This window comes from Dendrobium catenatum, unplaced genomic scaffold (assembly GCF_001605985.2).
Source record: "Dendrobium catenatum unplaced genomic scaffold, ASM160598v2 fragScaff_scaffold_726, whole genome shotgun sequence".
NCBI lineage: Eukaryota > Viridiplantae > Streptophyta > Magnoliopsida > Asparagales > Orchidaceae > Dendrobium > Dendrobium catenatum.
The window spans coordinates 193836-215632 of NW_021319188.1; the positions used below are offsets into that span (position 1 = coordinate 193836).

Genomic DNA, 21797 nt, shown 5'->3' on the forward strand with positions numbered 1-21797 from the left:
GATGTTGGAAAAACACCTCTCAAAGAATATAAACAGCATGAAATTGTATAAAAAGTTGAAACGACCTGTAGCAATGCAAAAATTAAGAAAAACATTTTATTGATAAATAAAAAAAAAATCGGTTCAATTGGGCACGAATTTTGATTCATATTTGGATTTAAAAATTTTCAGAATTAAATTTAGAACCATCTAAATACCGATTTTAATAAATTTATAGTTAAACACAATGTCTTCATGAGAAGAACTCGCCGTCATCAAAAGTGATCGAATCTAAGTCCAAATGAGCTCTCATATTAAACACTTGAAGTGTAAGTAGAAATTTTGGAACATTAATTACATGATCAAATGATATTCAAATCTAATATGTTTATGTATAGTTAAATCATGCATCTCGATAATACAAATCTAACGAGCCCAAAATCACTTTATTCCAACATCATTATGACACTTAAATATAACGATAAAATTAGTATATATCGTTGGACGGAACGTTTTGAAGTTTCTCTATATATATTTATAAGGCATGCCACTCTAAGAAAATCTAATGTTCATTAATTTAATTGAGAATGTGAATTATCAAAAATTGGGTTAAACATGCAACCTTATGTAACTATTAATCTAGCATTGAAAGGGTTGACTCAAGAATATAACAAAACATGATAGAAGAAAAGGAGCTCATTGCTACTGTGGCAATCATATACATCTTCATCACAGTCGTTAGCGAGTTAGCGAGGAGAGTCTAGATAGACGCCGAGAATTTAGATATAGATATATATACACACATATCTGAGCTATTAATTAATCTCCTTAATAATTTCTTTTTATGTACACAAAAAATAATGCACCCAACCTTTTGCAATTACAGTGGGGAGTAGGGGTGTTAATTTTGGGTCACGGGTCGGGTTCGGGTCGAACCCGAAACTAACCCGGTATTATTTGGGTCAACCCAAATCCGACCCGTTTGTGTAATTTCAAATGTTGGGTGCATTATTTTGTGTACATAAAAAGAGATTATTAAGGTACATAAAAAGGGTTAAGGTCAACCCGAACCTGAATCCGACCCATTTCGGGTCTGGGTCAACCCAATATGACCCAAATGACCCGGGGCCGATAAAAAATTACTAGTTTTCTGATAAAAAAAAGGTCAATCTTAGATTTTTCATGTTAAAAACGTGTCAGAAATAGGCTTTTGGTAAAAACGGGTTTTCAGGTCAAAAATGAATTTCTGGGTTAACTTGAACCCGACCCTGTTTTTAAAACGAGTCGATTTGTCGAACCCATGTCAGGTCCGGGTTGATCCTCACCTAAAATTTTCGAGTCAGATTCGAGTCGAATTTTCTGATCATGTTAAATATTGACACCCATAGTGAGAGGATTAATTACAGTGCACATCCTTATCTTACCTAACTAGAAGAATTTATCAAGAAAAAAAGTTAGAATGAGAGAAAAATGAAAGATGATTTTCTAACAAGCAACGTTGATGTTTATTAATTAGCATTTATTATCAAGAAAGAAACAAATTACATTCATCATTAATTCATTATCATAGAAAATTAATTAATAGACGAAAAAGATTGCTACATATATATTACCTAAATTCCCATGCATTATCACCAATAATTCAGACGAAACCACAATTTTTTTTTTCTTTTTTCAATGCAATATTTAAAAGATGCTTTTTCTACCTTATATTACCCTTGTAAGAGTAACTTGAATCAGAAGTTAAATAAGATTGATGATGAATTCTTTATAATTATATGAGAATTTTATCGGATGTCCTATCTCACTTTCACAAGAGTGCCCTATAAAAAATATTTAGTTTTAAGAATAGTTACAAAGTTACAATCTTTCAAAATTAAATTCGTGACCTTTGAAGTCTAACTTCACCAAACTTATAATTAAATTGATCATCGTAGCAAGACGAACCCAACGACATCAAAATCAGTCTAATATTAAAGTGATTCTTGCTCCAAACCCGCATCGACCACGCCAAATTCACGAATCTAATTAATCCTAACTACAAACAAAAATTTGAATCTGATTCAACTTAATCCAGTATTAAAGTGAAAATATAGTTATGCGAACCGTACATTCGTTATTAAAAAATCAACAACATTTAAGCAAGGAGAGGAGGAGAATGAAAGGAAAAAACAAAAGAACAAATTAAACAGATCAAGGCGAAGCAAAGTGAACACAAAGAGAAAAGGCCATTAATTGTGGTCATATATGGCATGCAGCTCACGTAATTGTTGGCACCATGGTCGGCTTACAAACCTACAATCCTTATCTTAATTATTCCATCTCTCCCTAGAGAGAGAGAGATTATATCACCATGATCTCTCTCTCTCTCTCTATGTTTTCAAAGTATGTGTGAAAGGTTCTCTAGCTCTGTGAATTATAACATCTTAGGTTTTATTTTAAAGATGAAGTTTAAGTACATAAATAATTAATTCTTAATAATTGTAAGTTAATTTAGTTAATAATATAGAAAAATAAAAAATGGAATGTATTAGCGTTGCTTTTATGATTATAGAAGTTTTAACTTAATTTAATGCATTTGGATGAAGTCTGCCTGATTTTTTAGATGCTTTCTCACCTTCATAAGTACATGAAACATTGAGATCAGTGACACAAAATTTTAGTCTCTTTAGCTTCATTTTAAACAACTTTCTTATTGATTTCTAAAGTAACTTACTAGTACAAAAAATTTTAATTTTAAAAAAATTTTGTACTAAAAAGCTACCTTAGAAAGCAATAAGAAAAACTATACGTCTCAAACTAAATATTTGTCTCCCTCGAGACCAATACTCAACATCATCAATAATATTGATACCCATTATGTAACAACGCACATTGATGTTGGTCATCTCCAAGAATGCTAATACTAGTCATCGCTAACAACACTGACGCTTACCATTAAAATCAATGACGATTTTTGTCGTTGCTAACAACGTAGATGTTCATTGCCTACACAAACAAAGATGTCAATAATATGGACAAATGTTGACAACAGAGTTGAAGCCTGTCAACATGAACAATACCGACACCCAAATTTTATTCGAAAGCAAATGCTCATTTCCACCAACAAACTAGATGTCCACTATCATCACCAATAAATCAAATGCATGCTATTGACATTAGCACCGATGCTTGTAATCTCTACTAAGGTCAAAGCTTACTCTCCTAGGCTCTGATCACTCTTTTATGATATAGATAATTGAGCATATTATCATTAATGATCTATTTACTTTTTGTTGCTTTTTGTTTGTTTCATCACAATGTTTTACTTCCATCCCCAACAATTATGAGGTCCACTATTTGGTTATTCACATACTAGTATTGGTGATTGTCTGGTTACTCACATACCGGTATTGGTGAATGCAAGGTATGTGTGCATATAATTTTAATTCTTTGATTCACTTACTTATTTCAAGAGTGACTAGTGAAAATTGATAAGAAAGTTTAAAAAAAAAATCATTTGCTACCTTCACGAATTGACAAAAAGGGCCAGGGAATTATTGCCCTATTTTTACTATTGCTTTGAGAGGAGCTCGTTTGTTGAAGATTCTCATAATGATATTAATTTGATCCCTATACCGCCTCTGGCTCTAAATAATGACAAAAGGTATTGATAGAGCAGTGCATATCTCTTTCCTTTGCCTTGGCCGAGTTCTCCTTGCTCGTTTGAGAGATGGATGACTTGAGTCCATCATAATATACTGATATAGATATTAAAATTTTGATGAAGTCTCTTCTTTACAAGTGAAAGGCAGTGTATACTAAAGGAAGAAAATCCAACCAAGTTTATGAGAAGAAGAAGAATACGATAATAATTAAACTAAGTAAAATGGGGATGGATGAGCCATGAAGGCTCTGTAGATCGAGTGAAGTAAATAGAAGGAGACAGAGCTAAGTAAGGTAGTGACGCTCGAGCTGAGAAAAGCAAAGGTTATGCCTTCTTTGAGCTCCAATGATGTGCCGCTTGTTAAAAGGCAAGAGTCTCCATATTATAGGAGCTCATTAGGTGCATCCATTGTGAGTGTTTTCCTTGGGGCTATAGTTTTACTCCCTTGGTGGTTCCAACTCCCCCTAAGGTGGATTTTATCATGAGGAGGAAGCTAAATTGTCAATGAGAAATGTTGCATAGCAGAATGAGCCTTTGAATAATGATGTTTCCATGAAGGAGGCAAAGAAGTTGGAGAGAAAAAAAATGTTGAGGAACTTACCTCACATGTCAAAGAGTGTACGTAGAATGAGGAAAGGTGGGTGACTTTCTTTGACAATCTATAGTATTATGAGTGCTCAACAAAAAAAAAAAAAAAAAAAAACAATGAGGGCACAAGTATTGTCTACAATACTAGTTGCCTATAAATAGCTCCAAAGTAAATTCAAGGACAATAACTTCTTCTATGACTTAATGTCAGATTCCTCTAAGAAGAGCTCCATGGAGCTAGCATGACCAATGATTGAGTTTGCCTTTTGCATTCTTTTCATTTATTCTTTTCTCTCCCTTTTTTATTTTTCTTTTATTTATGGTAATATGTGATTGTAATGTCATTTGAAACGATTTATTTATTTTTTACTTTCCTTCTTGTTTATGTGTATATGTTCGCTTGTCTTGAGTTATGGAATGCATGTAATAATACCTAACTATTGATGATCATTCTTTTAACTTTTATAAAACTCGACTTGCTCATATGAATTAATAGAGTACTCGGGGTTTAAGGATTTATAGGGTTAGGTTGACCATAGGTCAAAATTGGGACCATGGATTAAGCTTATAAGAACCATTGATCAATTATAATACATAAGGTTGTGATTGAACCCATGAAGAATAGATTAAGTGTTTATATACCCATTGGATTAAGCTTATTCAAGTATGTCATAAGTCTTAAAACTATCTAAGGTTAATACTATTAAAATATTAAGATTGAAATTGAGAAGTTACAACTTAATTGTCCCTCCAAATGAGTTTTATTAAGTCCAATGGGTATATGGTCATCTTATGGTCTAGCCTTAGCTAGCTTAGGCTAAGTTAGCATTGAATGAACTAAGGAATTAAAATTTAATTGAATTTGATAAGGAAGAAGGTTTGTCTAAGAGATGAACAAATGATCTATAAAAAATATAGAGGATTAAGCTAAATATGTTGGCCTCGTCAAGTTTAAGTAACATAGAGTGAGCATGGCTAACTTAATTCAAACGAAGAGTACCTGAGCATGGCTAACTTAACATAGGGTGAACTTGGATTAGTTAGACCCAAGCATCAAGTGATATGAATGCTAACATTTTTTATGCCAATAAGAATCCCCAGTCACTTTAATTGTAAGTGTTGTATAAATTAGTGATCTCGAAATGATGGAGTATTCCAGAGGTATGAAGATAACTATATCAATGTTCATTTAAAGATCATTTATGAGTAGTTGGACCAAACAATTTCGAAGCCACACATATATATACTAGCAAATGTTGAGTTATTTTGAAGATTGACTTTTCTCTAGTACATTCGTATCACTTCGTTAGTGTAGCCACTACGTCACCATCCGCGCCACTATTTTTTGTCAAATATTTAGGATAATCATCTTCCTATGAGAAGAGAATAAGAGTCAAAACATGACAAAGAGTTTCACCTATAATTCTGAGTCACCCAATGAGGACAATCCACAACTTTCTCAAAGAAGGGTTAGAGCCTCGATAAAGAGACCACAATTCCTGATTGCCTCCAATTTTGATCTTCTTGATAGGGAAAGATGACATCGATCTTTTTTAAGGAAAGATTTGAGCTTTGACATAGGGATTAGGAGTTTTGATTGCATCCAAATTTGATCTGTCCAACAAAATTGGTTAACACCTTACGCAATGGGAGATATATATGAGCTTCACCGTATTAACTACAAATACTGTTTGTCTCTAACAGTTTTTAAATTATTGCCAGACAAATTTTTAAACTTTTTATAGAGAAAAATTAAAGCCTTCTAAGAGAACTATGCCTCTCTTAAAGCCCCATGAAGGGTATTCATAGATCCAAGAGGGTGGGAGATCTAAATATTTTGGATTTTTTTAGGACATTTTGAACTTTTAAAGCAAAAAAAAAAAAAAAAAAAAAAAAAAAACTTCTTTAAAAATTATAAAATATGAAATTTGGAAAATAATATTTTCTTTAATAGGATTGCCTCCTTAAGGGCTAGTAGCTAGTTTATTGCATGGTTAGTAAGGAATTCAACCATTAAAAAAACAAAACAATTGCTTCATGTGGGCACATACAAATGAATACTTATGTGCCAGCAAAATGTATCGATGTTAGTGTCCAATCAATTGGTTCAACCTGAACATGCTTTCAAGCTGAAACAAGTTATTTATAATAATTTTTTAGTTTTAAAAATTATTTTTTGATATTATGAACTTGATTTTGACATTGTTGAAGCACAAACTTAAGTACTTTCAAAGAGTTCAAAGCAAAACTCAATGAAAATTTTCTCTCTAGTTGGCCCATTGACTTGTGATGATGGATATTTTCAGAGAGTGAACAAAGATGGTCACATTGAGAGGAGAGAGAGGTCCACAAAAAAAGGAAGGAATTTGAAGAACTTTTCGGGTGCCAACTTTGAAGATGGAAGAAGGTGGCCGGTCATCCTTGGATGACCGGAACACCTCAAACTTATTATCTACCGCGTGTCAAATTCTATTGGATTCAAAATGTAGATTATCATTCAATTCTCACAATTTAATAAACTCTCCTCTGATAATCAGAGATGGAGGTTTGGTATCCTTGAAGAAGATTGTACCATAGACAGGAAAATGTAAAGAAATTATTTCTGACTTCAACAGTAAGTCATTTACAAATAGATCGATATTTTTTACTAAACCTAATGATATGGAAGCTTCTTCTTCGGGTTGCAAAGATTATAATCCTTTGATGAATGATGTTGGTGTTGGTAATTCTTCATATGGAATGGATAGTTCTAATGTGTGGGTTAAAAAGCCACATATTAAAATTAATTTCAATCGAGTTTTTGATGGAAATGAGGATGCTAATGTTGTCAAACTTGATATGGAAAATGAAAAAGCCAATGTTCAAGTTTTGAAATATTCTTTGGTGGTAAAAATTCTGTGTAAAAACTTGCTTTTTTCAATATGTTCTCTCAAATTAAGGAAGAAATGGACTAAATTTGGAGGGTTCATATAACCTCTCTTGGCTTGGATTGGATTTTGTGTTCTTTTCAATCCTTTGAAGTTATGGAGGAAGTTTTTAATAGAGGACCTTGGTATGTTGGGGGATTTATCATTGGTTTAGATAGATGGCCTCCTTACTTTTCTCCTATCACCATGGATGGGATTCGTTCTCCCATTTGGGTTCGTCTACCTCATTTGCCTCTGCATTGCTGGGATGAAACCAATATTACTAGAATCGTTTCTAGAATTGGTACTCCTTTATTATTAGATGGAAACATGTTCAGATGGGGAAGAAGGGAATTTGCTAGAGCTTGTGTTTGCATAAAATTAAATTCTAAGCTTCCTTGTGGCATTTGGCTTGAAGGACTTAAAGGAAGGTTTTTTCAAAGATTTGAATATGAAATCATTTCATCTCTTTGTTTCAAATGTGGAAGGATTGGACATAAAGATTCTTTATGTCCAAATGTCCCTAATTCAATGAAGATGACTAATAACAAAGTTGCTAAAAGCTCCTTTCAAGTTGATAAGAATTCTCATGGGCCTTGGATGTATGTAAAGTTTAAAAATAAAAGAAGACAAAAAACTGTAATCAATGAGAAGAAATCTGATTTTCTCTCTAAGAGTAATCTTGCTAAGATAAATTCAGCTAGGAATCTTGAAGTAATTAAGGAAAATGCTGATCATATTGTATCTAATAAGATTACATCAGAGCTTGATGATTCCAATAAATTATGTGCTCTTTCTCATGAGGGAAACGATAATATGGAGGTAGAATAATTAGATTTTGAGGAAGTTGTTTGCAAGTCTGTTCAAATTCTGGATAATAAGCTGAAGGATAGTTCTAATGAATTGATTGCTAATTAGAACATGATTATTCATAATTCTGGTCAAAATTCAGAAATTGAACCAGCACAAATTATGGAGGGAGGTTATGAAGCTAGTAATGTTAAAGCGGCATCTGTTGCTGAAATAATAGAAGTTCAAAATTCTCAATTTGATCCAGCACGTATCCAGGAGGGAGATACAGAAGTTATTAACACTGAGATGATATCTACTACTAGAATAACAGAAGTTCAAAATTTGAAATTTGAATTCATAGCTGCTCAAATTCAGGAGATTGAAGAGGATGATGTTATAACTAATTCAGGTTCAGAACCATTTGTTGGTATCCTTGCAACTTATAACATGGATTTTGATGTAACTGAAGTTCCGTTAGATGGTGCTGAAGAAATTGTAACTGAATTTGTTACTCCTCCATCCGAGGTAAATTTGAATTTTAAAAAGGCCGTGTTAATTAACCAAAGGAATAACATCTTCCATTGATTATTCTTCTATTTCTAAGCACAAACTCTTCGAAGAGCTTCAAACATTAGGACTAGTGGAAGATCATCCTCGTAGAAGAAAGGCAGATTTCAGTTCAGAAATAAAAAAAGAGGGGTTTCTCCTCTTTTGCTCTTTAATGATTTCTCATTCTTACACTGGAAACAGCATCACAGAAATTCACAAGAGATACTTGATGATGCAAATTATGAGCAAAGAGTATCTCAGATTACTTGTTATGGATCATGGTCTCGGCTATTGGAAGTGGCACCTAAGGAATCTTTTGGATATTTTTTTAGGAGTTTTTTTTGTTATTAGTGATTACTTGTAATTCCTGTTTAAAGTTTTTGAGTTTAGTTTACTTTATTTTAGCATCTTATTTGTTTTCAAAATTTATTCTAATTGATTATGGAATCAATACTAGCTCTTATTTTTTTACCTGTTGGGAACTTTGGATACTAATCAACCTTACAAGTTGTTTTATATTTGGTATATATCCCCTCCACCCCAAGGGTTTTAAAATAGGAAATAGTGGGTCTCATTTCAATTATGGTAAGTTTTGTTTAACAAATAGGCTTTCAATAAGGTTTCTTTCCCTGTTGGATCAAGAAATCATTAGTTTATTTCTTTGATTCTAGGTTGTACTAGGTTGTTCTTTCTTTCTTTTTAATACAATACTGCATTTCTTCAAAAAAAAAAGACTTTGTGAGGATGGTGGAATTGTAATTTAGGATAATTTAATTGGTTCATAACCACAAGAAAAGGTATAAATTTTAAATTCAATATAGACGACAATCTTCGTTGTCTGAAAATATGGAATAACTAATACATCACAAAAAAAAGCAGCTTAATTAATAATGAATCTAAATACATATTTTAGTGAGAAACTTCAAAATTAAGATGTATAATATTCATAATTTGACTTTAATAAATTTATATTCAAATTGAACAGCTTGATGAGATGAATCCAAAGACACCAAAAGTATTTGAATGAGCCTAACAAGCCCATATTTATATCAAGCACTTAAAATATAATTAAAAATTTTAAAACATTATTTATTTGATCAAATAATAAAAAAAAAATACATACTAATAGTCAAATTGAGCATTTCATTGAATGAAACCAATGAGTACAGGATCGCTTAATTAACATATCTTTAAAAAATTCAAGCATTGAAAGAGCAATTTTTTATCAAAGGAGTTATTATGTGCTATCAGATGGAGTGTTTCATATTTTAACTATATTTATAAGATATACTAATGTCAAATTCTATAAATAAACCTCCACTCTCTATATGAAGAGTTCATATGTCTTGAGAGAGGTTAAAAGATTAAAGAATTTTATAGCTTCATCTACACATCAACACAGAACCATTACACAACTGTCTTTATAGGACCATCGCCTGTCCCTTCAACAAACCATGGCTTGACCATTAATTATTGTTAGACCATCACCAACTAACCACCATTATTGGATCCTTACAGTTGGACTATCACCTGATTGTATTCATTGAACCATCGCTTGACCACCATCATTAAATCGTTGTCTAATCGTCATTGTTAGACCATTATCCGACTATCGCTATCAGGCTACTATCATTGTGTTACCATCGTTAGATTGTTATCAACGAACCACCACCAACAAAACACCATCCAATATCTGTCAACAATTGCCACCACATGACCTTTATTATTGAGTTGTTGCTGCCTGATAACCATTTTTAGATCGTCGTCACTAAGCCATAATCATCTGAATGCCTCTCATTATCTACAGACTCTGTGATAATTTCTACTGATAATTCATACACTTGTAATTTTGCCTTTTCTAATTTGGGGTACGAAAAATATTAATAATTAATACTCGTATAGTGAAATTATTTTAACTGGACTAAGTCCTGTGGTTTTTTCCCTTCTAGATTTTTAGAATAAAAACTTAGTATATCTTGTGCTCTTTTCATTTATTTGTTTATGCATGAGGTTTTTAAGCAAAGCTAGGTCGCAAAACTCTCTCTCTACTATCACAAGTCTTTTGCCACACAACAGGGAGGAAATCAACAGGCAAGCTAGTGAGAAAGAAGATTTTACCTTGAGCAGTGCCATAGGAAAGTCAAAAGTATGTCGTGCATGGAGCTACATGTAGATCAAAAAGTTATCGAAGATTAAGAATTTGAGAATGTGAGAAAGAAGGCGAAAGGTACCCATAGAGTTACAAGAGGACTCTAGAGCAAGGCATTGTGGGGGAGGTCACAACGACATCAAATGGGAGAGGAAAGTGAATTGGGAAATTACGGCATTGAAGGTTGGGATATTAACATGTTGCGATTGATCTTGACATCCAACCTATCAGAAAAAAATAATAATTAGTATTCATGTTGTGCTCGCTCTATTCCCCTTGTTTTGATAGTATTTTACTATCATTAATGTTCCACCATGTTTTTTTTTTCTATTTATTTGAATATTTCCTATTCTTATTTTATAAAAAATTGAGTTGCATCATCACAATCATTCCAAAATGCATATCAAAAGGTGCTTCATGATTCAAAATTTTACCTAAAATAATCTGATATAGAAAATACTCATGAACATTATAATATGAAGTTTTAAATAACCATAATGGTGATAGAAAAACATTAGAGCTAGCTAGATTGTATTCTCTTTCCTTTCTTTTGTCACAACTTTTTTGCACCATTTATCTTTATTTTTCCTCTTTCATAAGAAGTCGAATTAGCTCTTTGTTATTAGTTACCTGAAACCAAATTTAAACTCCATTATTTCCTATGCATGCACCAACTTATATAACATGAAACATACAAAATAAAATTGCAATTAATAATTAATGAACAAATTAATGTGATCATTAAGATTAAATCAACCACCACAGCAATGTAATTCACTACAACCATATGAGCACATTATTATTCATCAGGGTTCAGTATTAATTAAACTATATGGGTATTATAATAGAATTTTATATATAATTGCATGTACACTAACCATAAGGTAGAGTACTAATAAGACTAATCTCATGCTGAAATAGTTAGGTTAGCTTAGCTCATTATTATTTTTCAACTATATTATTCTATAATTTTTTATATTTTCAGTCTATATTGCAAAATCTATAGGGATTTACACATGCATTAAGATTTCATCAAAAATAAAAAGATTTAAAAAATAGTTTTCATAACAAAAAATTAATTTGATCAGAATGACTTATTTTTTCTTCAATTAATGAGATAAATTTATTCATTTTTCATTTTCTGGTCATCGTAATCATCATTCACTATTTCTCCATCAATCTTTAATTAATACAAAAACGAGATAAAATTAGTGTTTTTAATTTCATAATTTCTTCTCTTCAAGTAAAAGATGGATGGATTCCTATAATATTCTCATTCATACAGTGAAATACTATAACAATATTTAGTATAGATACAAAAGGTCAAGTTAGGGTTCTCAACTTTGTAATCTCATATATATACTCCAATTAAAAAGAAAAATTGACTTTTATAACCTCATTTATATAGTGAAATACTTAACAAAGGTCATATCTCTTAATTTTTTCTTTCTTTTTTAAAAATTCATATAAATTTTTAAATATGTTTTATAATAATTTTATAATATGTGCATTTATATTGGATCTTCATATAAAATTATAGTACTATACAATTAAAAATGCCCCTCAACTAGTCAAATATGACAAGAACTATTATTTTCATTCTCCTACTTTACTGTTGAGTCCTACTCATACATGCACCAATATGCATCATCATAAATATTATAAGAAACATTTATTTATTAAAACATTTTTTTACTAGTAATTTATTTATTAAAACATTATACTAAAACAAGCCATATATAGGGTTACATTATATTAGCTATAACAAGTCAAGAGAGATATTGGTAACATAAATTCTAAACACATCATATAACAAAACAACCATGGTTAGGTTTGCCCTTTTGGTTATGTGATGCTTGATTGACTTATTTCTCTTGTATTATATTATATTATTTATACTAAAACTTTTTTATATTCATATTAATGGACTAGAGGTTTCTTAAATATTTTTTTCACATATATATAATTAAAAGATATCTATATATTACAATAAATTTAAAACTATTTAATTTTTATAGATTATATATTAATAAATTTTATATTTTAAATAACATTTGTGTGAGGATATTTAAATAACATTTTATAAATAAATCAAAATTATTCTATCAAATTAAGCTTACCTTAAGCATCAATTGCTCAAAAATATTTGATAATTTTCACATAAACTTATAAAATATAATGCATGGCCTTAATTCAAATGGACATGTCATTACAAAAAAAAAAAAGAATATAATAATTCATAGAATAAGCTTGAATGCTTAGATTTTTAATTATTATAATTATTTAAGCTATTTTTAATGGTTGGCCAGATCTGGCTTACCCTAATTGCTTTTTCCCATAATATTTAAGAAAAAAAAAAACTTAAATTAAAGTATTCTAAGTTAAATAAAGTTAAAGATCATATATGACAATTTTTGAACAAGAACATTTCATTGAATATATGATACTTGTTTTTATCTCATTGGACAACAATCAATACTATTATAAATTTACAATATATATATATATCAACTCAAGAATATTTTAGATTTGAGCTAAATTACACTCAATATATCAAAATATTATGAAGATAAAAAATCATATTTTTAGGAAAATATTTTACCACCTAACTCATAACATGTGAGACATATTATTGATCAAATAATATCAAAATATTAATCAGTTTAATTTTGTAATTAGCATCTAAACAATCTCATTATTTTCATTCCTAAAAAAATATGTTAAAAACAATATAAAGTAATTTATAAATTTTGATGATGATATTAAAAAATTCAAATTTATTTTATGTTTTTTATTCCTAAAAAAATGCATAAAGAAAAAAATAGATTAAATTTTTTTTATCATGATGAATTTTAAAACTTTAAAATTATTTTATGATATTAAAATGTTATATTTTAATATTTAATATTTAATATTTTTTCACATAATATCCTCCTCGTCATGATCCCAACAAGTGGATCAATAAACTTTTATTTATTTATTATTTATATTCCCACTTAGTTCAATTTCAAGCATTTGTCAACCACCTTAATTATAAATTCCAAAACACAAACCTCTTTCCCCCACCCTCACACTCCTTCTTTCATTTGCTTCTGTCTCTATCTATTGAACATGGGCGTCGTCGACGACCCAAGCGAAACCGGTCTACTCCTCCTCCGGCTGGGCCGGACCGGACAGACTGCTTTCACCGCCAACCACCACCGCCTGGTCAGACGAGACTCTTCCGCGAAATCAAAGCCGTCAGTTTTGAGCTCATCAGGGCCTTCCCTGACCCTTGGATTCTCAAACGGCGCTGTAAAGAAGGAGAGCGACGGAGATGGGAGTGATGAGGAGGAAGACGGCGGCGGCGGCGGCGATGGATCCCGGAAGAAGCTGCGGCTAACTAAGGAGCAGTCAGCTCTTTTGGAAGATAGGTTCAACGAGCACAGCACGCTTAATCCGGTTAGTTATTTCATTCTGTATTTTTCAAACAAAAAGTTTTTTTTTTTTCTCTAAATTTTGTTTTGAATTCTGCTGTTCATCCCTTTTTTCCCTCTCATTTTCAGTTTGGAACAAAATTTCGAGCGTTAATTGATTTTTTAATTACAAAAAATAATTTTTGTTATTTGTTTTTATTATTTTCTTTATTTTGTTTTCATAACAGAAGCAGAAGCTAGCGTTAGCGAAGCAACTGAGTCTGAGGCCTCGACAGGTGGAGGTGTGGTTTCAGAACAGGAGAGCAAGGTTTAATTTCCTCTTAATATTTACTTCTGTTATTTATTTAAGAGCATATATACGCTCAATTGTTAGGAGGATTTTATAATAAAATTATAAAAATTGCAGAACAAAGCTGAAGCAGACAGAAGTGGACTGCGAGTTTCTCCGGCGATGTTGCGAGTCTCTGACGGAAGAGAATCGGAGGCTACACGGAGAGTTACAGGAACTGAGATCTCTCAAGCTGGCGGCGGCGACGCAGCTGTCCATGCAGGTACCGCCAGCGACGCTCATGCTATGCCCTTCTTGCGAGCGTGTGGCGGTTGTCGGTGAAGCTGACGATGTAGTCATGGAGAGAGCTTTTTCTCCGGCGATGAAAGCTATGATGAAGAAGAAGAGTACTCTGTTATTGAAATACAGCTAGTCGTTGTTTGCAATTTGCATCCATGAATAGATCGACCACAAAATCTCTTTTTTTTTTTTTTTAAATAATTTATTTATTTTTCATGCTTTAATGGAGGATGGTTGATATGGCATGCTATAATATGTATGCCGTCAACATAATATTAACCTTTTATACATTAGGGTTTGTAGCTATGAAAAAAGTCATATATATGATTATATGTGTGAATCTAGCTTTATTAATATAGGATTTGAGAAGAAATCACTACAGGAAAATTGTTGAATACAGGCAAAATTTTTGGCTATAAAAAATCATCGAATTTATGATGATTTTATCGGCGGATTAACAACCCTGCCGGTAAGCTCTGGAATCGTCGCCTCTTCCATCGGATTCCCTGGCAGTTTAAAGTGAAGTTTTTCTGGCGGAAAAATTCACCGATTAGCCACCACAAATCCACAGGTTTATGAAGACACTTTACTCTAAATATGTAATACTAAGGTATTTCTTTAGTTAAATTTATTTCTCTTTATGTGGTATAATCTTTATATATATATTTTTTGGTGATCCACTAACATGCTTGAATTAAATGTAGGTGTCATGAACTATTGGCTAAACTTAGATAATTTAGGCATAACATCAAGCAAAAGAAGAGAGAGTTTAATGAAAACATGAAGGCCATAATCAAAGATCAAATATCTATTGAAAGCTAGTGGGATTCATTTGAAAAGTCCATTACCTCAATTGGCTTCCTAACTTGGTAATGATTAAAAAAGCGAAGTAAAAGTTGGTAGGCGACTTTACAAACTCAATAATTTATGTCCCAAAGATTCTTATCCTCTTCCTGATATTAACATGATTTTTGTTCTCATGGTGGGCTTTTTTGCATTAAGCTTCTTTGGTGCATTCTTAAGATATAATGCAATCAAAATGAACCCCAATGATGAGAAGAAAAAAAAAATTATTACTAATTTTGAGAATATCTAAATACGAGGTTATGCATGCTCTTTGGGTTAAGGACTACTGAAGCAAACTCTTATTTGGAGGAGAAAATGCACCACTCTATAATTAAGGCTCTTTAGAAAGTCAAACAAATTTAATTGGGATGATATTTGAAAGATATATTCCCAAGCACTTAAATCATACTCTTATCCGAAAGTGGTTCAACACCTTGAACTTTGTGCTTCCTTAAAGAAAATCTCATAGCAGAATTGAGAATTTCTCAAAATGATGTCAAAACATCCCAAGATTGAGATGAAAATCTCTTGAAATCAAGCAACAATGAATGTAGAGTTATACATTTCCCAAAGAGGTTGACCATTAAATGTGAGGGCATAATTATCATGTTAAATGTTAGCATCACTTTTGAGACATGTACAATACTTTAATTTGGCTATAATTGTTTATGTATCAAATGAACCTAATCCAAGGCCGGCTCAAGGATGAAACTCAAATTAAATCTTAAAATGACTGCAAACCTAATTAGTTTGTTAGGTCTTACGTTAGGTCAATAGGACTACCTTAAGTTAGAATAACATAATGGATAACACTCATGACCACTACTCTAACATGATGATACTCAAAGGTTAACTGACCAAACCCAAAGGTATTTGTATAACTTATTTAATTAACTTAATGTCAACCATATCCAAGCCTAAGCCAAGCTCAAACTTGTTTTAATTTTCTAGTTCATATCCTTACTTCATGTGAAAAAGGTAGAATAGGCAGGAAACTTCAAAAATATATTCATTTTTAATTTAAATTAATGATAGATAAAATAAAAAATGATTAAAACTTTTGATGTACACATGTTGCGCGCTCTATCATTGACCTTTCACATGCAAAGCTATATATATTGTCCACTCATGATAATTTCTTTGATCAAACATTACAAGGAATCTTTTATAAAAATAAACTTTATTCTAATATTTCACACCCAAAATAATCATACACACATACACACATAATTTCAAACTATTTTAAAATTTCTATAAAGAGAATTTGCGGGTATTATTTCATATAATTAGAGATATTCATTGTAAATGATGATTTTTTTTTTTTTGAAATATTGTGTGCCACTTATTGCAATGAGTGTTGGAGGAGGAGGAGGAGGAGGATGATGATGAGGAGGAGAGAGAGAGAGAGAGAGAGGTAGATATTTTAGTCACTTACAAATTAGCAAAATAAGTAGAAAATATGTGATTTTTTTCATGATTCATTTCCTAGCTTGAAAAATGAACCGCTTCCCTTTCCATAAAATTAACATCGATCTATAAATAGGTGATAGATATTTGTAATGATATATCACTCTATATATAACAATTTTGGTCAATTGACATTAGAAACACAATGTAAATGTATAGATATCTCCAATCAAAATTATCAAAATAGACTAGTATTCTATGTAAAATTGTAAAAATTAAAAAAATAAAATTCCTATCAAATTAAATAATTCTAGAGATGAAGATCAAGTTTTTTTCTTCTTTGGATAGGTGGAAGCTCATAATGTGATATGAAAATTAAGTTAAAAGAAAAATAAACATATCAAGGATCACATCTAAAGTTATTTATATGATTTCACATGATAACATCCAACCAAAACTCCATTAATGGTCCAAAAAGGCTTATCCTTAAATTAACCATGTTCCCTCAAATGTAAATAAAATAAATAAACATATAGCATATATCACTTGAACTAATAATATTGCTCTATCCGCATAAGTTAAATTACACTTCCTTATACGGTCCCAATCAAGCTAAGATTCTTATAAACTTTGTCATTCATCATCAAGCTACTATTTTCTTTATACTCTAATTAAGCGCCAAATACACTCCATCACATCCTTTAATCAAATTTTATATTATTTCCGCCTACTCAAAAGAGAGGGTTGGAATATTATTCATCCTCAAATAAAGTAAAAAAAAAATCATTATAGATAGAAACTCATGTCTTATCATACAAGGCAACATAGCTTCTTGATGTCTGATGGTCATGAAGAAGCACTTAAGTTTATTTATTATTTTTTCAATGATGTAATTACTCTGTCTATTTGTATCAATTGATTCCTAATGATACTTAAAGCTCTTGAAACAATGACACTATATTTATTTATTAGTAGTTATACTTAATACATTGAGGACCTAAATGTATGATGACAAGGAAACTACTTCATTTAAAATATGTGAAACATCTATGTCACTCTCATTTGAGAAGATGACCATTGGAGAGGAGTATTCTTCTTTAGAAAGTATGTAATAATGATGACCACAAGATCAAAAGGTGGGCACTAGAATTGCGATCTTGTGATATATCTTTTAAGTTTGATAGGATCATTTAATGATAAATAGATAGATAAACATCAAAGAAAGGAACCTCTATGCATCAATTATTGAGCTAGTTAAGAAGATAAAGCCTACGAAAATATGTGAGTACTGAAAGATAAGTTAGGATGATAAATGATAGAGAAGTCTCCCACCTTACTGTTTTAATTTCAATCATGTACTTCTATGAACGTCAGGGTGTCATCTCTCATTAATTAACTTTTTGTTTTGTTTTGATAGGATTTATATCATTTGTTTATTTTTTTAATTAATTCATCCTTGCTTTTTAAAAAGCTTTAAATTATGAGAAATAAGAAAATGATGAAACATAAAGTTTCCAATGAATGATATCGATCATGATTGATGGAATTTGTAATCATTGAAGAATTGCAACCATATACAACCATAAGATAAGAAACCTTTTAAATAATTGGTATTAATTATAAATTTCATAGGCAAAAACTTTGATTTGATTGTATGGACACTTTATGTTTATTATTATATTGGGAGGATAATCTGTGGGGATTTTGTATGTGTAGTGATTGTCTTGTTGTCTATTGAAAGAGGACAAAATCATTGAATGATTCACAATAATGTGAACGTTGAAATCCATGTGATTTGAAGTTGCAACAACACCAACAATAAGAAATCGACAAATTTAAGTGATTATTGGAAAGCTAAAGTTCAAGTTGCAAGTGTGAACTTTAAAGAGGATGGATTAATTCATGTTGTAAGTTTTCTTTTTATTTTTCTTAAAATAAAAAATAAAGAAAGATGAGTGGCAGTTAAGTTTAATAATTAGAATCATTTTTTATGAATTAAAAAAAAAGTAACAATATATCTTCAAAATACATTAAAATAGTAATAATTAAATGAAAAAGAATAAAAATACTAATAACAAAAGAAATGATCAAAGTTCAACGGAACAATAAAATTTATAAAAATTTCTTTTCCTATTTGATCTTCTTTTAGGCTAGCTAGCAACACATGTATCTTATTTGGAAGCTTTTTTTTTTTGAATGACATGCTACAAATGCACGTTGAATCATCATCATCATCTTGTGTTTTCACTTCCAACTTTAATTGCTTATTTATTTTAAGCTTTTTATGCATTGTTAAGAAATTCTTGGAGGAGGTAGAGATCATCTTGAGTTTCTTGCGAGAGAGCGGGAAGAGAGAGAGATACATGGAATGAGAGCTAACAGGGATCTTTATTCAATACAACTCTTGGGCTTACAATACATCAACATATAACCAATATTTATAGTGTTTTCAATTGATAAGATGTCTTACGGATCAACTTAATCTAAAACAAGATCAATTTCTAACAATCTCAATCTTGGTCCGGTTTTATAATCAAAGAACGACATGTGCGGTTGCTGCGATCCGATTGGCTCCTTGCACTAACTCCACGAGTAAATCCGTCGAGCTAAGCCCAATTCCGTTGTTGTCTAGCCTCCATTGTATATTCTAATCCATAGTTCCAGATCGCCCTCCTACACCCGTTACAGTCTCCCTCGGTGATCTGCACCCCATGCCTTGTGCATTGTCTGCTCCTATTAGGTATGCCCGTGCTCAAGCATCGAATATCCTCTGGCTCGCCCGTATTCCCAAACACATGTGCGTGCTCCAACCTGCGATTTTGCACGAGCCGCCCACCCAATCCCGAGTTTGATGCTCGCTTCTTGTGCATTCCTACGTGCAACAGCTCTGGTGTGATCTATCTTGCGAGCTCCGCCCTGAGGTTAGATCTTAAGCATGCTTTTGATTATCTGCACCACCCGCACCATGGTTTACCGTCTACCTCGCACACACGAACGAACAAGCTCCAAACCTCCACCTCTTGTCGGCTCACGAACCTAGTCCCGACTCTGCCTCCATCACTAGCTTGTGGAACCAACTCCCATTTTTTGCTCTAAAAAATGCTCTTCAAGAATAGTCCATGTCTCACATGATCGAATGACCCCATCTACACTGGGAAACCCGCGACCGCGTACAACTCTCTCATACTCTTGCTCGCAATCAACACTCAGAAACTTTCAAGCACATATAACGCTCTCGTGTTTGCAATTTGCACCACCTACAACACCTCCCAACCACTATCTAGTCACCCGTCAATCGAGATCTAGCCCGTGTTCGAACCTTTTGCATCCTTAACACCCACAGGCTAACATAATATCTGGTCTTGAGCGACTACCTATTCTCTTGTGTGAAAAAAATTTGTGACCAAAGTTTTGCCTCCCTACTTTGTCCGAGGCAGAGCCCAACGCCTATGCCCCAGCCAACGTGCATCCCGTGCTCACGTACATTGTGCCTGCCCCCCACATCCCCACTACATCGATTGAGCATCCACTCTAACCGCCTCTCACACAACATTTCGTGTGCATCTACTCGTGTAGTCGCGCAACATCCGTTTGAACAGCTCCGCCCAGATCCCAAACGACACCTTCGATTTGCTTGCGTAACTAGCAATTCTGACCTCACGATCTTCCAAGCCTACCTTTCAAGCGATCTTCCATGACGTCCTGATTAGTCCTACCAAATCGCGACACCAGGCCACTTCGGCCAATGTACAATCAAGCGCATGTGAATCCCCACCAGCTTTGATCGTAGCTTATCTCATGCGACCAAGGCCAGCGATCACCCGAGCACGGTCTCTCCTTTTTAATTTCTTAGACAAGAACCTTCCTCCACCTAGAGATCACCTTAATGAGGCTCTAACACGTACCACTTGTTATGAAATTCTTGGAGGATGAAGAGATCTTGTTAAGCTTCTTGCGAGAGAGGGGGAAGAGAGAGAGAGAGTGTCACGACCCGACCCGATCCGGGACGGATCCCGCTCGCACCGGGCCACGACAAAACCTTTTATCCAGGATCTGGCTTTGGAGTTTGGTTCCTGAACTGAATCTTCCAAATAATTAACTCAAAACAACACACAAACACAGAACAACAGAGCTACTATAAGTCACCAAATGCAGCGGAACAAAACATCTATATTTTTCTTTCCTATCCTCAAAACAATCATCTACAAATACAGTACATGGCTTTTGAACAGAAAGAAAGACAGAACAGAAAAGCCATGACTGTACAAAAATCAAAAGGTACAAACAAATACATATACTGATCAGACTCTGAATCTATTCCTGGACTTCCTTCCCTTTCCCAGAACCTGAAAACCACCAGAAAATAAGAGTGAGCTCAACAGCTCAGCAAAGCAATAAACCTCCAATCAAAATTCTCAGAATCAAAACCAAACTCATCAGACAGAAATCAGATCAGAACTCGGAATAGAATCGTACAGATATCAAATCGAACATATCAGAACGAAATAGAACAAATCAGAACAGATACGGACAGATCACATTAGAATCAGAGTCGTACAGATCAGAATCAGAACGGATTAAATCAACAGAGTCAGAATCGTACAGCATATCAGAACAGAATTGTACGGAAACAGAAGTCGTAATATAGAACAGAATCAGACATATCACATCAACAGAAGCAGAAATCAGAATTGCAGATCATATCGTATCAGAATTTAATTTGCTTACAGAACAGATACGGAAAGCAGATATCAACAGAACAGATACGGAAATCAGATATCAACAGAACAGATATATATTTAATAGCTAAACTAAACTAAACAGAATCACTACGGATTCTGACCCTTATGTCTCCCATGTGCTCACGGCACCAGAAATTCGCTGAATAATTAATAGCTAAGCTAAATGTGCTCACGGCACCAGAATAACAGAATTCCTCGGATCCGGGACA

General features: G+C 32.5%; 1 protein-coding gene across 1 annotated transcript; it reads left to right on the top strand.

The window, feature by feature from the left end:
- Positions 1–13642: 13642 nt before the first annotated feature.
- Positions 13643–14782, top strand: LOC110098034 (homeobox-leucine zipper protein HOX17-like). Its single transcript, XM_020824734.2, has 3 exons — positions 13643–14050; positions 14253–14332; positions 14432–14782. Exons 1-3 carry the CDS (start codon positions 13721–13723, stop codon positions 14724–14726), a joined length of 705 nt encoding a protein of 234 aa, XP_020680393.1. The 5' UTR covers positions 13643–13720; the 3' UTR covers positions 14727–14782.
- Positions 14783–21797: the final 7015 nt, after the last annotated feature.

What these genes read in the sequence shown, in the direction of transcription:
- LOC110098034 (XM_020824734.2), top strand. Translation starts at nt 13,721, where the DNA reads ATGGGCGTCGTCGACGACCCAAGCGAAACCGGTCTACTCCTCCTCCGG. An exon ending in AGCACAGCACGCTTAATCCG is followed by an intron (nt 14,051 to 14,252) that starts GTTAGTTATTTC and finishes TTTTCATAACAG; the next exon opens with AAGCAGAAGCTAGCGTTAGC. An exon ending in TTTCAGAACAGGAGAGCAAG is followed by an intron (nt 14,333 to 14,431) that starts GTTTAATTTCCT and finishes TAAAAATTGCAG; the next exon opens with AACAAAGCTGAAGCAGACAG.